At 41.6% G+C, this 11,942-nt stretch overlaps 1 protein-coding gene across 2 annotated transcripts in view; it reads left to right on the top strand.

The window, feature by feature from the left end:
* The window catches only part of RALA (RAS like proto-oncogene A), a 30,888-nt gene extending 24,942 nt beyond the window's left edge, over nucleotides 1–5,946 (top strand). For both annotated transcript variants that reach the window (XM_074146969.1, XM_074146970.1), the window contains exons 4-5: nucleotides 1,111–1,285; nucleotides 3,953–5,946. In XM_074146969.1, the coding sequence (XP_074003070.1) occupies nucleotides 1,111–1,285; nucleotides 3,953–4,075 (298 nt within the window). In that variant the 3' untranslated portion in view covers nucleotides 4,076–5,946. The remainder of the gene's footprint in view (nucleotides 1–1,110; nucleotides 1,286–3,952) is intronic.
* Nucleotides 5,947–11,942: the final 5,996 nt, after the last annotated feature.

Genomic DNA, 11,942 nt, shown 5'->3' on the forward strand with positions numbered 1-11,942 from the left:
TAAAAAAAAAAAATTATGGGCTAACTGCAGTTTAAGCTCTGTGAGTAGATTTCCTCAACAAGACTGCATGCTCTCCAGAACTTTTTATAACAGCAGGAGGATCCTGCCCTACACCAAATAAGGGCTCTCCAGAATACCAGTTAATTAATTCTCTTCAGCTTCTCTCCATTCAGCTTTAAATCTGGCAATAGGTTTCACCTCAGCCAGCAAAAGGAGTTTGTTTCTCTGCGCTTTTTGTCAATCTTTCAGAAATTGCTCCACAATAAAGGGCTACATTTCACTACTAACTTCATACTCCTTCCTGAGACAAAATAGAGAATATCCCTCTTCTGGGAAAACCGGTTTTCCTGGTACTTTTAGTGCATTTTTAATTGAAGACATTTCTTGTTATTTTTTTCAGTGTTGAAGACTTATGTACAAAACCATTTGTAGTACTGAGTTGTATATAAAACTTTAAACCCTTCATCCTAGCAGTTCAAATGGTAAAAGGATCTGTCTTTAAAAATCTGATGCATGTACAACTTGTATGTGTACACTGGCTTATAACTGAATTATATTCAGTCTCTGCAGAATTGTATCTCTCTGAAGAGACTGGATATAATTGACTTCAGAAAGATTCCTGAAAGGAAGAGGTTTTTCTCTTGATATTGCTGTAGACCATTCTATCAGCTTTAAAAATAGCACATACATTTTATTAGGAAAAAAAATCAAGTGTAAGAGTGAAGTTTGGGTAGCTTAAAAATGGCAATCACAAATAGTAATATAAAGACAACAGAAAATGCTTTTAAGTAACATAACACCTTTAGTAAAAGGAATGACTTATTAATATAAATTCTCACCTAAAACAATCCAGTTCTATTCTTCCAGTTTATTACTGACTCACCTCCTTCCTTCCTGAATGACTAGTTGTCTGCCTTTGTCTTCATTCTGTACAATGTCGTAATGAGGTTGAAGATTTTACTGTTACATAAGCTTCATAAAATGAATAAGTGGGTTTTCATGGTAAGATGGAAGAGTATTTAGTCTGAGTTCTTCTTTTTGTGTTCTAAGAATAGTGTTCTGTGCAAAGCTTAATTTTCTTTTCCTCTCTTTTTTTTTTCTTTTCTCCAGGGAGCAGATCTTAAGAGTAAAAGAAGATGAGAATGTTCCTTTTTTGCTAGTTGGTAACAAATCAGATTTGGAAGATAAAAGGCAAGTTTCTGTAGAGGAAGCAAAAAACAGAGCTGATCAGTGGAATGTTAACTATGTGGAAACTTCTGCAAAAACACGAGCTAATGTTGACAAGGTAATAACTGGCCTCTTTATACAAAGAATCTCTCCATCAGTTCTTAGTTTATACCTCTTGTCTGTGGGTCATACTGTGTATGTTCATTATTTTAGCAATTACTTTTTGTGAAATTTGAATCAAATACTTTTCTCCCTTGGCTTACGAGGAGTGCATGACTAGGTGACTTCATGTAAAACAGTGAAAACATTAGGCATAACAAGTTTATCCCATCCTAAACTGTAAGAAGTCATTATACAAGACATTATACAAGACTGTATTTCATTAAAAATTTCTTGAGGCAGCTATTTTGGCCTAGACTTCTTACTGCCTTTTCTATAACTAGAAGACAATCTGCTTCTGAATGGTGAGGAATGCTGTCTGATCCTCAGCCAGAATAAAACAGCTTACAAAAGTAGGTAAAGGAGGAATTGGAGCCCTATCTACCCTCATCTAACCAGATGCCTGGCTGTATGGTGCTTCGATGAGGGTTGTTTAAACCCTTTTAAGCTTTCAACAGCCTAAAAGTGCCTCGTGAGTTTTCAGGGTTAAAACCCGATTCAGAAGGTCATTAGATAAGAGGCAAAGAATTTTTGTCTCCAATAAGATAAATTATTGATTAGTTTTAAGTATTTCAGCTATAACTTTAAAAGACAGGACTTCTTGGAATGTATAATTCGGAATAGCTCTCAGCCTTGTAGACTGCAGGAGTAACAGATGTGGCAAAAGAAATAAGCGGTTCAGTTCAATTTGCCAGCCTTTCCTTTCAGAGCTATTGACAGAGTTGATCACACGCTGGAAAATTCTCTAATATAAATCCTCATTTATCAGCTGGCGATTGCAGTGTGACAGCTGTAACGCGAGTTCTGTTTTGCAAGAACTTAACCGTGACCGTTGTCTCCTGTCAGTTGTCTTCCTGAAGAAACTGATTGTTCGGTACTACAGCAGGAACTTTAGTGTGCTCTGTAGAGAAAATTAAGTCAATTAAATGCAGCAGAACTCCGTCTCATTGTTGAATACAGCTTTGATTTTTTTTTTTTTATTATTATTATAAAGTACATCTAGTACATCTTTTAGTTTTGGTGCATGATTGCAGTTAACATCTACCTGTTACAGTCACGTTTCCAGCTCTTCAGAATCTACTTCACCATTCTTTAGCAGCTGGGAAAAAAAAGAGTGTGTGTGTATATATGTATTTGAATAGCTGTCTAATCAAGAGCTTTTGCTTGCACATGCTAGGCTACTACACAGCTCCAAGTTTCTTTTTGGAGCTGCTGGCGTTATGGATCCAGATTAGCAAGTAGCATACAGAATTAAGGTTTGATAGTCCAGAAATGAGGCTTCATTGGCACTAGCAAATACCAGGTATTCTTAGTTACTTAGAGCATCTGAAGTTACGAGGTTTGCTATGTGAACTTAAGTTACTATTCTCTGTAAGAAGTCTGGCTCCTCTGAATTCCAGAGTAGTGAGTGTGCTCAGTTGGGGAAAACACAATTGGCTTCTATAAAGTGACCCACTAAGCATCTTCTCAGAAGGTTACCTACCTCAGGCAGCTACATACTGTAATATCAGTGCTTAAGCAAGTTGAGAGTTGCATCATATCATTTGCACAGATTTATGTACAGGCAAGTACCTTAGTGCACACTTAGGAATCTAAAGGCAGTCTTATTTCTTGATGGACACGTTCAGTTACATTGATTTTCCTCTAATCCTGTGTAATGAAGGTTGATGTTTTTGCTGCAGTCGGTATGAGATCAGTGTCACTGCAAACAAAAAACTACTGAGCTCTGTAGAGGAGCTTTTCAGCCCCTGTACTGTCCACGTTTCACAGAAATGGATCAAGTCATAGATCTAGAGACCATCTCCTGAGAGAGAAAAGTATTAGAAATGCTCAACTGATTTGCTACAATAAAATTGTAACAATTAAATTATTATTTGCTGTAGCTTCCTGCAAGTCAAGATCTGCTTTTCAAATTAATAAAGTAGCTTGAAGCAGTCCGATCATAAAGCCCTAACTGACAGTAGGATCTCTCTTAAACGAGTCATTGGTGTTATCTTAACCTTTGTCATTTTTATTTCCTGCTAAGCCACTTGATCCAAACGAAGTTCATATATACTTTGAGATTGTAACGTGGCAGTTGAAATTACCTGGTCTGAAAAATTGGTTTGATAACTTTGCTTTAAAGGAAATGCTGATTGCTGTGCTCCCCCCCTCCCCTTCACTCTGTGTTTAGACTTGCAGCATGGGACATAGTGACCACGAAATGTTCAGTGTACGCTACTGCTCCATTCATGAGTTTCTAGAATTGGATGTTGCACTTTTTTTCAACCTTTACAGCCCATCACTGAAAATACTCGAAACGTAAACTGATTTCCTCGAGTCTCCTCAGTAAGATATAGATAATACGTTAAAAAAAAATCTTGGCCAGTGATGAGACTCTTGTTTTAATCCTTGTGGAAAATTGTCTGGCAGGATTCATAAGCAAATATCAGAAAGATGCAGGATTGCATCGTATCAACTTGGCCTTCAAAACCAGTGAAAGATTTGTTTGATTGTTTCTTTGCTCAAACTGGTTGCATGTAATTGACTTTATTCTAACCAACTGAAATGGATATCAGTGAAGGCTTAAATTAACTCGTATGTCTGTGACTGGTTTTGCATTTACGTTATTACATCTTTCTTTTAGGTGTTTTTCGATTTAATGAGAGAAATTAGAGCCAGAAAAATGGAAGACAGCAAAGAAAAGAACGGGAAGAAGAAAAGAAAAAGCCTAGCTAAGAGGATCAGAGAAAGATGTTGCATTTTATAATCAAAACCCTGAATTCCTTTCCTACCCTGACCATACTAATAAAAACCATAATTTATAAGCATGCCATTGAAGGCTCAAGTGACTGAAATTACTCTAACATGTTGGAAATAGTAATGTATCACTAAAAGCATGAATTGGAGCTGCACTGAAAGTCAAATTCACTGAAAAAAAAAAAAAAAAATGATGTGGCTTCAAGAGAAGCAAAGTTCAGTCCATTTCATAATTGCCTACCTTCTCACGTTTCTTCTGAATGTAGTGTTCCATAGGCAGTCTTTTCTTTAATGGTGATCAGAGAAGGGGAAGTATTACTTTGGGTTCTTGTAAAGCAGACTTTTTTTATCACTGGTAATTGTCAATTCATCTTGTCTTTTGTTGCCTTGAAAATGACAATTGTGAACATGATAGCTAACCAAGCGGTATGCGGTTTGTTTTGCCATGGAGTCATGCAAATTAGAAAAGAATAATGTATATGCGAACAGAGACGTCGGGGAAAATTACACGTGGTTCTGCATTACCTGATTAACCTGGGAGAGCGATGTAATCTTTTACATTGAAACATTTGAATATGCCTTAATTTTAAAAACTAAACATTACAGGTTGCTTAATCGAGGGTGTATTTGCAACGCGGTTGCATGGAGACTGTCCCTGCGCTATCAGTGCGAGACTGCCCTCTCTGGGGAGAGCGGTTATGTGAATGATCTCGCTAACTAGCTGTCTGCTAGCAGTGTCCGTTCTTCGAGTGTGTGCCATACTCTGGTATTGTGAATAATCCGGAGCGTATTCTGTCATCTGTAACTCGGTAAACAATACGGTAGCTTAAAACAAACAGGTCGGAATACATATAAGACTGAAATCATAAAGCTATGGCACATCTAAGCCTGGAATGGTCGTTTAAAACTTAACGTGCTGATACTTTGAAACTTCCCTTTTGCCAGTAGATTTTTATTTTTTTTGTTGTTGTCTAGATGTTCCTTGGGTTTTAACTCCCTGGAGTTGGGTGGAGTGGAGCTGATTCAGTAGTGCTAATGTGTTTTGAGTTAAGATGTTGTCCGGGAAATTCTGGTGTCATCGGTTCATTTCTTTTGTGTTCCTAATACTCAGCTACGGGAACGTGGTGTGTTATGCCGAAGCTCTTCGCAAGGTTTTGTACCGTTCAGTCTAGTCCATGTTGATTTTCAAATGGGGGGAACATTGTAGCTACTTTTTCTAGTTAATGTTGATATCAAACAATCAAACATGCTTTACAATACAGGAACGTGTGCATACCATGTACGTCCAAAAGCCCCAAACAAAACATACTGCCTCAGTTGCTTCAGAACAGCAAGAATATACTAGCACATGGTTAGTATGCTGCATCTTAACTAAAAATATACCAGAATGTTTGAGGGTTTTTGGACTCCTGGGGTAAGACAGGCTAGATCAATTCCACAAACTGTTATACTTTTTATACATGTGTAAGCCTACAACTGACAGTTTAAAATGTGCTCAAGCAAACTAGGTAACAAATATTTAACTTTCATGCTAACAGACATTTTAGGGACTCAAGTCTTAGAAGTTATATTTGTCATGTTAAATATTTATCAATAGGAATTTTGTATGTGCATTTAGTAGACTGCCAAGTGCAGAATTAAAGTTACTTATGTAACTATGGCAAATAAGCCGGTCTTCATCTTACTGTGTACTCATTTTGGGTCTATTTAGCCAGGGAGTCTAACCACTAACATTGTGACTTTGCTTTGGAACCTGTATACTGGGAACTGAGGTGTTATGAAGCCACTGGACACATGAAACTTGTCTTGGCTGATGCCTTATCCTGTCCTTTTATTTGCTATTTGAGCCATTGAAAGATGAATAAACTTCCATTTTTTTTTTAAACACTTGTGCGGTGTTAATTGATAACTATTGATAAACTTTGCTATAGCTGATGCCAGTTGTCAAGCAGTTAAGCCTAAATAATCCAGGAGCCTTTTCTTTGGGGGGGGGGGTGTGTGTGTGAATGAAATTGTAGATTAAGCGTAATTAGTCGATACAAACCCACTTTATAAAAGCTGAGAGTACGCGTGTGCTACCTTTTATTTAGAGCTAATTTATCCCTACTTGCTGAAACAAAGAATATCAGAAACCAGTCAAACAAATTGAGGTAAGCTTGTTCCAGAAGTGTTTTTCCATAAGATTGGAAAGTGAGATTTTTAAAAAAAAAAAAACCCAAACAAGCTATGTAAGTTTTTTAATAATAATATAATTAAAAATGCATTCTAAGTAATTTGCTTTTAGTGCTCTTCAAGGAGGACATAAGTGTGCTTCCACAAGCTGCAGGGAATATATCTCGAGTTGTGTGTTACAGGATTTGGGTACATCTCGAGAGAGTCACCCAAACTGAGCGATACATTTGCCTGGCAGAGGAGTGTTTGGTTTAGCCGCCTTTTGTGTCTGGAATTCCTAGATCTATCCGCTCAGAGCGCTTCTGTGCCCGAGAGCGCTTCTCCTCCCTTGTTTCTCCTCCAAGAAGTTGAAGGTACTTTCTTATATTGGCAAGATCAAAGCCTTCCATGGTATTTCCCTCCAAGTTAGCCTGACTTCTGTAGCCTCCTGATGAGCATGCAGTAGCTTAACGCAGCATCTTTCCTGGACTATTCCAAAGCGGCATCACGGTGTGCAGGAAGCACTTCCCCATTCATAGAGACCTCGTTAACATCAGAGGAGCGTGTAGAATAAACCCTCTGGCAATTCCAAGTGCCAATCATAATGCAGTAAAATACACTCCATATCTGAGCCTTATGCTCACTATATTGTACTGGGCACTGGGGAGGCCCCACCTCGAGGGCTGTGTCCAGTTTTGGGCCCCTCACCACAAAAAAGACATGAAGGTGCTGGAGCGGGTCCAGAGAAGGGCAACGGAGCTGGTGAGGGGTCTGGAGAAGAAGTCTCATGAGGAGAGGCTGAGTGAGCTGGGGGTGTTCAGCCTGGAGAAAAGGAGGCTGAGGGGAGACCTTCTCGCTCTCTACAACTCCCTGAAAGGAGGGTGTAGCTGGTGGGGGTCGGTCTCTTCTCCCAAGTCACAGGCGATGGGACAAGAGGAAATGGCCTCAAGTTGCACCAGGGGAGGTTCAGATTGGATATCAGGAAAAAAATGTTTCCACGGAAAGGGTTCTTAAGCCTTGGAATGGGCTACCCAGGGAAGTGGTTGAGGCACCATCCCTGGAGGGATTTAAAAGACAGGTTGACATAGTGCTTAGAGACATGGTTTAGTGATGGTTTTTTATCAGAGTTAGGTTGATGGTTGGACTAGATGATCTTAAAGGTCCCTTCCAACCTAGACAATTCTATGATTCTATATTCATCTGTGGGAGCCAATTTTTTTATCTGTTAGTCACAGAATGATATGGGGTTGGAAGGGACCTCTGGAGATCTAGTCCAACCCCCCTGCCAAAGCAGGTCCACCCAGAGCAGGTCCCACAGGAACGTGTCCAGGAGGGTTTGGAATGTCTCCAGAGAAGGAGACTCCACCACTTCTCTGGGCAGCCTCTTCCAGGGCTCTGCCACCCTCAAAGTGAAGAAGTTCCTCCTCATGTTGAGATGGAACTTCTTATGTTCCAGTTTGTGCCCATTACCTCTTGTCCTGTCCCTGGGCACCGCCGAAAAAAAGACTGGCCCCATCCTCTTGACACCCTCCCTTTAAGTATTTATAGCTGTTGATCAGATCCTCCCTCAGTCTTCTCTTGAAATGGGTCTACTGAAAAGCTTGGGTTCCGTTTTGGGACACCGAGCTTTGCAACGATCCTCTGGTTCCAGCGTCTGAGAAGGTAGATGGTCTTGCCGTGATTATAGTCCAATGCCAAATGCAGAGGAGCAGAGACACAGCTGGTGTTACATGGATGCGTATAAATACATTGAGCTGTACCAGAACTGGGTCAGAAGGTAGGATTGAGCCTACAAGTGAGAATTGAATTGGGAAAGTTAATAGCACACCTTAATTTCTAAGCTTTCTCCCATCACTGTCAGACGTGTCGGTTCTTCTAGCCACGTGGGTGCATAGATAGTCACATGCGTAAACTATGTTTCTTTCCAGCCTTGCTCTTGCCAATTTTTGGCTGTGATTTTAGCTTAAATAGATGACTGGATATGTTTTTAAGAGATGAGTCAGGAAAGAAACCTCTCCTTGCATATTGTTGCAGGAGCTTCAGCTTGTTACTAAAATTGAAGCGTAGGAAAGGTGCCAATGTTGCTAATAGTGTGGAGTGTAAGCTCGTTTTTGATCTAAATGCATAGAAAAATGCACCGGAATATTTTTGGTTGGAGCGTCATTGTCAAAGAAACGCTGAAACGCAAACTACTTGAGAGCTGCCCAGGAGCAGACAGATGCCAAGACTCTCCTCATTTTCCAAGAGATCCCGGCTGGATCTAGCCAGCCATCTAACTGATACAATCCATTCTGGGAAAACATTCAGAAGATAAAATTCAGTTTGTGTGTGCTGGGGTCGTCTATTTTTTTGGCCTACCTTTTTTTTTTTCCTTCCATGCAGAATGAAAAAATACCAAAGCTTAAGTTGTTGGAAAAATTGATTTGCCTCCACCATCCTCTTGATTTGTTTTGCACTCGGTAATATTTAAGACTCCCAGAGCACTTCGTATGTGATACCCCTTGTTTGTGGATTTCAAGTGGGACGGTTCCAGTTTTGCAGAAGACTCTTCTGTCTTGGTGATGCACACGACAGCAGCAGAATTCATCAGCTGCCTGGGTGGGCCAGTGTCAGTCCTAGCAGGCTTAGTGCTCCCCTTTTCCTCTGGTGCCTCGTGCTGCCTGGTACGAGACAGTTGCCAAACTTTCTTTCCTGATCTGGTAACGACCGTGTGTGAAGCTGTGCGTGTACCATTGGGCAGTCGAGATGGGATTATCTGAAAACCCAAGTGATTTGGTTTCAAACCACGGCACCCGTTTGAGACCATCCTCTACCAACGGACTCTGTGTTGAAGTGTTCAAAACCGAGGTCCTGTTTGCACCCCAAAAGCATGCAAACACCTGACTTTGAACGTGGGTAACAGTGTTACGCTGTTCTTTACAGGTTTTCCGTTCTCCTCCCGCTTCAGGCTGTTACCTACCACTCTCCTATTCAAGGCAAGGCTGGGTCTTTTACCATGATCCTGGATTTTTCTACTTGATGGAATTTGCTGGTTTTGCCGTTGCCATCGAGCAGCTGAGTCCCTGCGCTTGGCTGCGAGCTTCTGTATACGCGGACATAATTCCTGTGTGGAAAACAAAGGTAACTTTTGGAATAATTTGCACTTGTGAGGGATTATGAAAGCCCCTGGGAGCTGAATAACACCATACAAACCTAAGAGAAGAATGAAAGAAGTGGCACCTCAGACCCGTGATGGTGAACTGTAGTTCTGCAGCAATAGCGCTTGTTTGAGACCGTGCTCCACTTCGTGTACCACTGTCCTACAATATTCGGGAGAATATTCTGGATTTTGCCCGTTTTCTGCTTTATTAATGTGACTGGGCCTTGCAAAATAAGGGACGGGGAGAAGGAGTGTTTCCAACCTGAAACTATGTGCTAAATGTAAGCAGACCCCAGAATCCTCTTGAAAGTGGCAAAATACTGGGAAATATTTCATCTGTTGTTTCCTTTGCGCTTAGCTAAACAGTGGCGAGGAGGAGGATACACGTTTAATAGCATTCCACTAAAGTTCTTTCCATGGGACCCACTTTGGAAATTTTCTTGGAAAAAAACAAGCCTGTAGCAGATAGGGTTATTAAGCATTGGAATGGGCTGCCCGGGGAAGGGGTTGAGGCACCACCCCTGGAGGGATTTAAAAGACGGGTTGACATAGTGCTTAGAGACATGGTTTAGTGATGTTTTTTTTTTATCAGAGTTAGGTTGGTGTTTGGACTAGATGATCTTAAAGGTCCGTTCCAACCTAGACAATTCTATCATTCTTTAGGAACCAGTTTGTTATGTTGGAAATGGGGGGTGGAGACATACTAGAGTATTAATTTAGAAATACATATCTATTCACTTATTGAGCTGGGTTGCAATCACTTTTTTTTTTTCTTCTCCTTGTCCATTTCTATTTGATCTGATAGTATTTATGGCAAGAGAGCAAGGACAAGGATGGAGGAAGCTGACTTCTGCACCACCTGATGGGAAGCAGCCATCATCCATGGGCAGCTGAGGAAGCACATGGTGGGCAAAGGGAGAAACCGAGAAGTGGCCAGAACCAAGGTGAAAGCTCAGGAGGTCTTTGCAGTGCTTTGGGAGCTAAGATGAGGAGCAGAAAACTGTGCACACCAGGGAAAGGACCAAAGCACTGGCATGCTCTTGCCACCAAAAGCAAGGTGGGACAAACAGCCCCCCTGGGACTGACAGTGCGGGGCTGCAAACCACACCCTCTCTTTTTTTCCCTCTTCCTGGAAGCATCAGTACTGATCTTCAGGTAATTCCGTACCGTTGGAGTAACAGGTGAGGTAGCACCTGCAGTAGTGTTGGACCTACATTTCCTCCACTCTTCTGCCTTCCTCTTCACAGAGCACTCTCTCATTCCTCCCTGAAAGGGGGAGAGCAATAAACGATTACAACCCGTGAGCCCCCGATGTCGTTAATGCCGCCTCCTGTGCGGGTGCTGTGAGCACAGAGTAAAAAGAGGTTGGAGGCAGGTTGGGAGGAAGCCTCATCCACAGCAGCTGTGAGAGGAGTCATGCACCCATTTCCTGCTGAAGCTCTGGAGGAGGATCTGGGATCTCAAGGTAGCACGGAATTATTCCACTCCCCATGCTTCTTATGAGTGGAGAAGGTTGAAAGTTGTTCATTTTCCACCTTCTTCTTGCTCTTGATTGATACTATGACGGCTTATGGGTTGTCAGTATCACAGGCATAAAGGAGGGGATCTCCTGGTAAGATGGAGCTTGTGCCTCGTGGATGCTGTGGCTGCGAGTGGAGGCACAATGATAACCAACAGTTCGAGTGTTGTATTTTAGACACTGACTGCCATCCTGAAAGTAATGAATTGATGTTTGCCATCAACTGAGCTCAGCACGCCTGGTGTGCTCCTCTTAAGAGTTATTTTTGCTTGTTGCTTGTTTTGTGCAGAAAAACTTATGAGGTAGGTGGTTGGATTATTTTTTTTTCAGTGTAATAAAACAGGAGACCTGTTGGCTGAAATGCTGCCAGACAAATATGTTAAATATTAGTCATCTCTAAAGAATGAGCCTGAAACTGTAATCCTTCTGTTTTATCTGATAACTGCCAAAATGCCTACTGAAATAGCCTGGGGAAGTGTCAAAAGAGCAGTTAAAAATAATGTACGGTGCCTATGGATAGCAGCTTGCCGGGGGCGGTGGTAACTCCTGTGAGTGTCAGAACTGCCTTGAGGAGGTAGGTGCTAGATGCCCTTAGCTGCTTGTGACAGACTTACGCTGCACCTAACGTGAAGGAAGCTTGGACAATTCGGCCGCCCCCTGTGCTGTTAGATGAGGAGTAATTTTTTTCATTGGCAGGACAAAATAGATAACAATAAGGGTGTGCCGCTGCTTCTGGTTTTGCAGCGTGAATTAAATCTGCAAGGCAACGCGGATGTTTTTCATCAACTTCCCAAAAACTAAAAGGTAAATTATAAATATCCGTATCTCTAGGTAAGGTGCCCAGAGCGTGGGTGTTAATGAGCGAGCTCACACGGTCCTGCGTGGAGGGCAGTGGACCACAGAGACTACCGCGAAGTGGCTCTTCTGATGCCGGTTCCCTTCGTTGCATCAAGGAGAGATGGAGGCATGTTGCACCCCCCTTCGAGAATGGCTGTGGCTGTCACTAGGGCAATAGGCAAGGCTAAATGGCGCAATGCAGGTGGTCCATTAAATGCTTCTGTTCGCTAC

Source organism: Numenius arquata, chromosome 4, assembly GCF_964106895.1.
Source record: "Numenius arquata chromosome 4, bNumArq3.hap1.1, whole genome shotgun sequence".
Lineage (NCBI taxonomy): Eukaryota > Metazoa > Chordata > Aves > Charadriiformes > Scolopacidae > Numenius > Numenius arquata.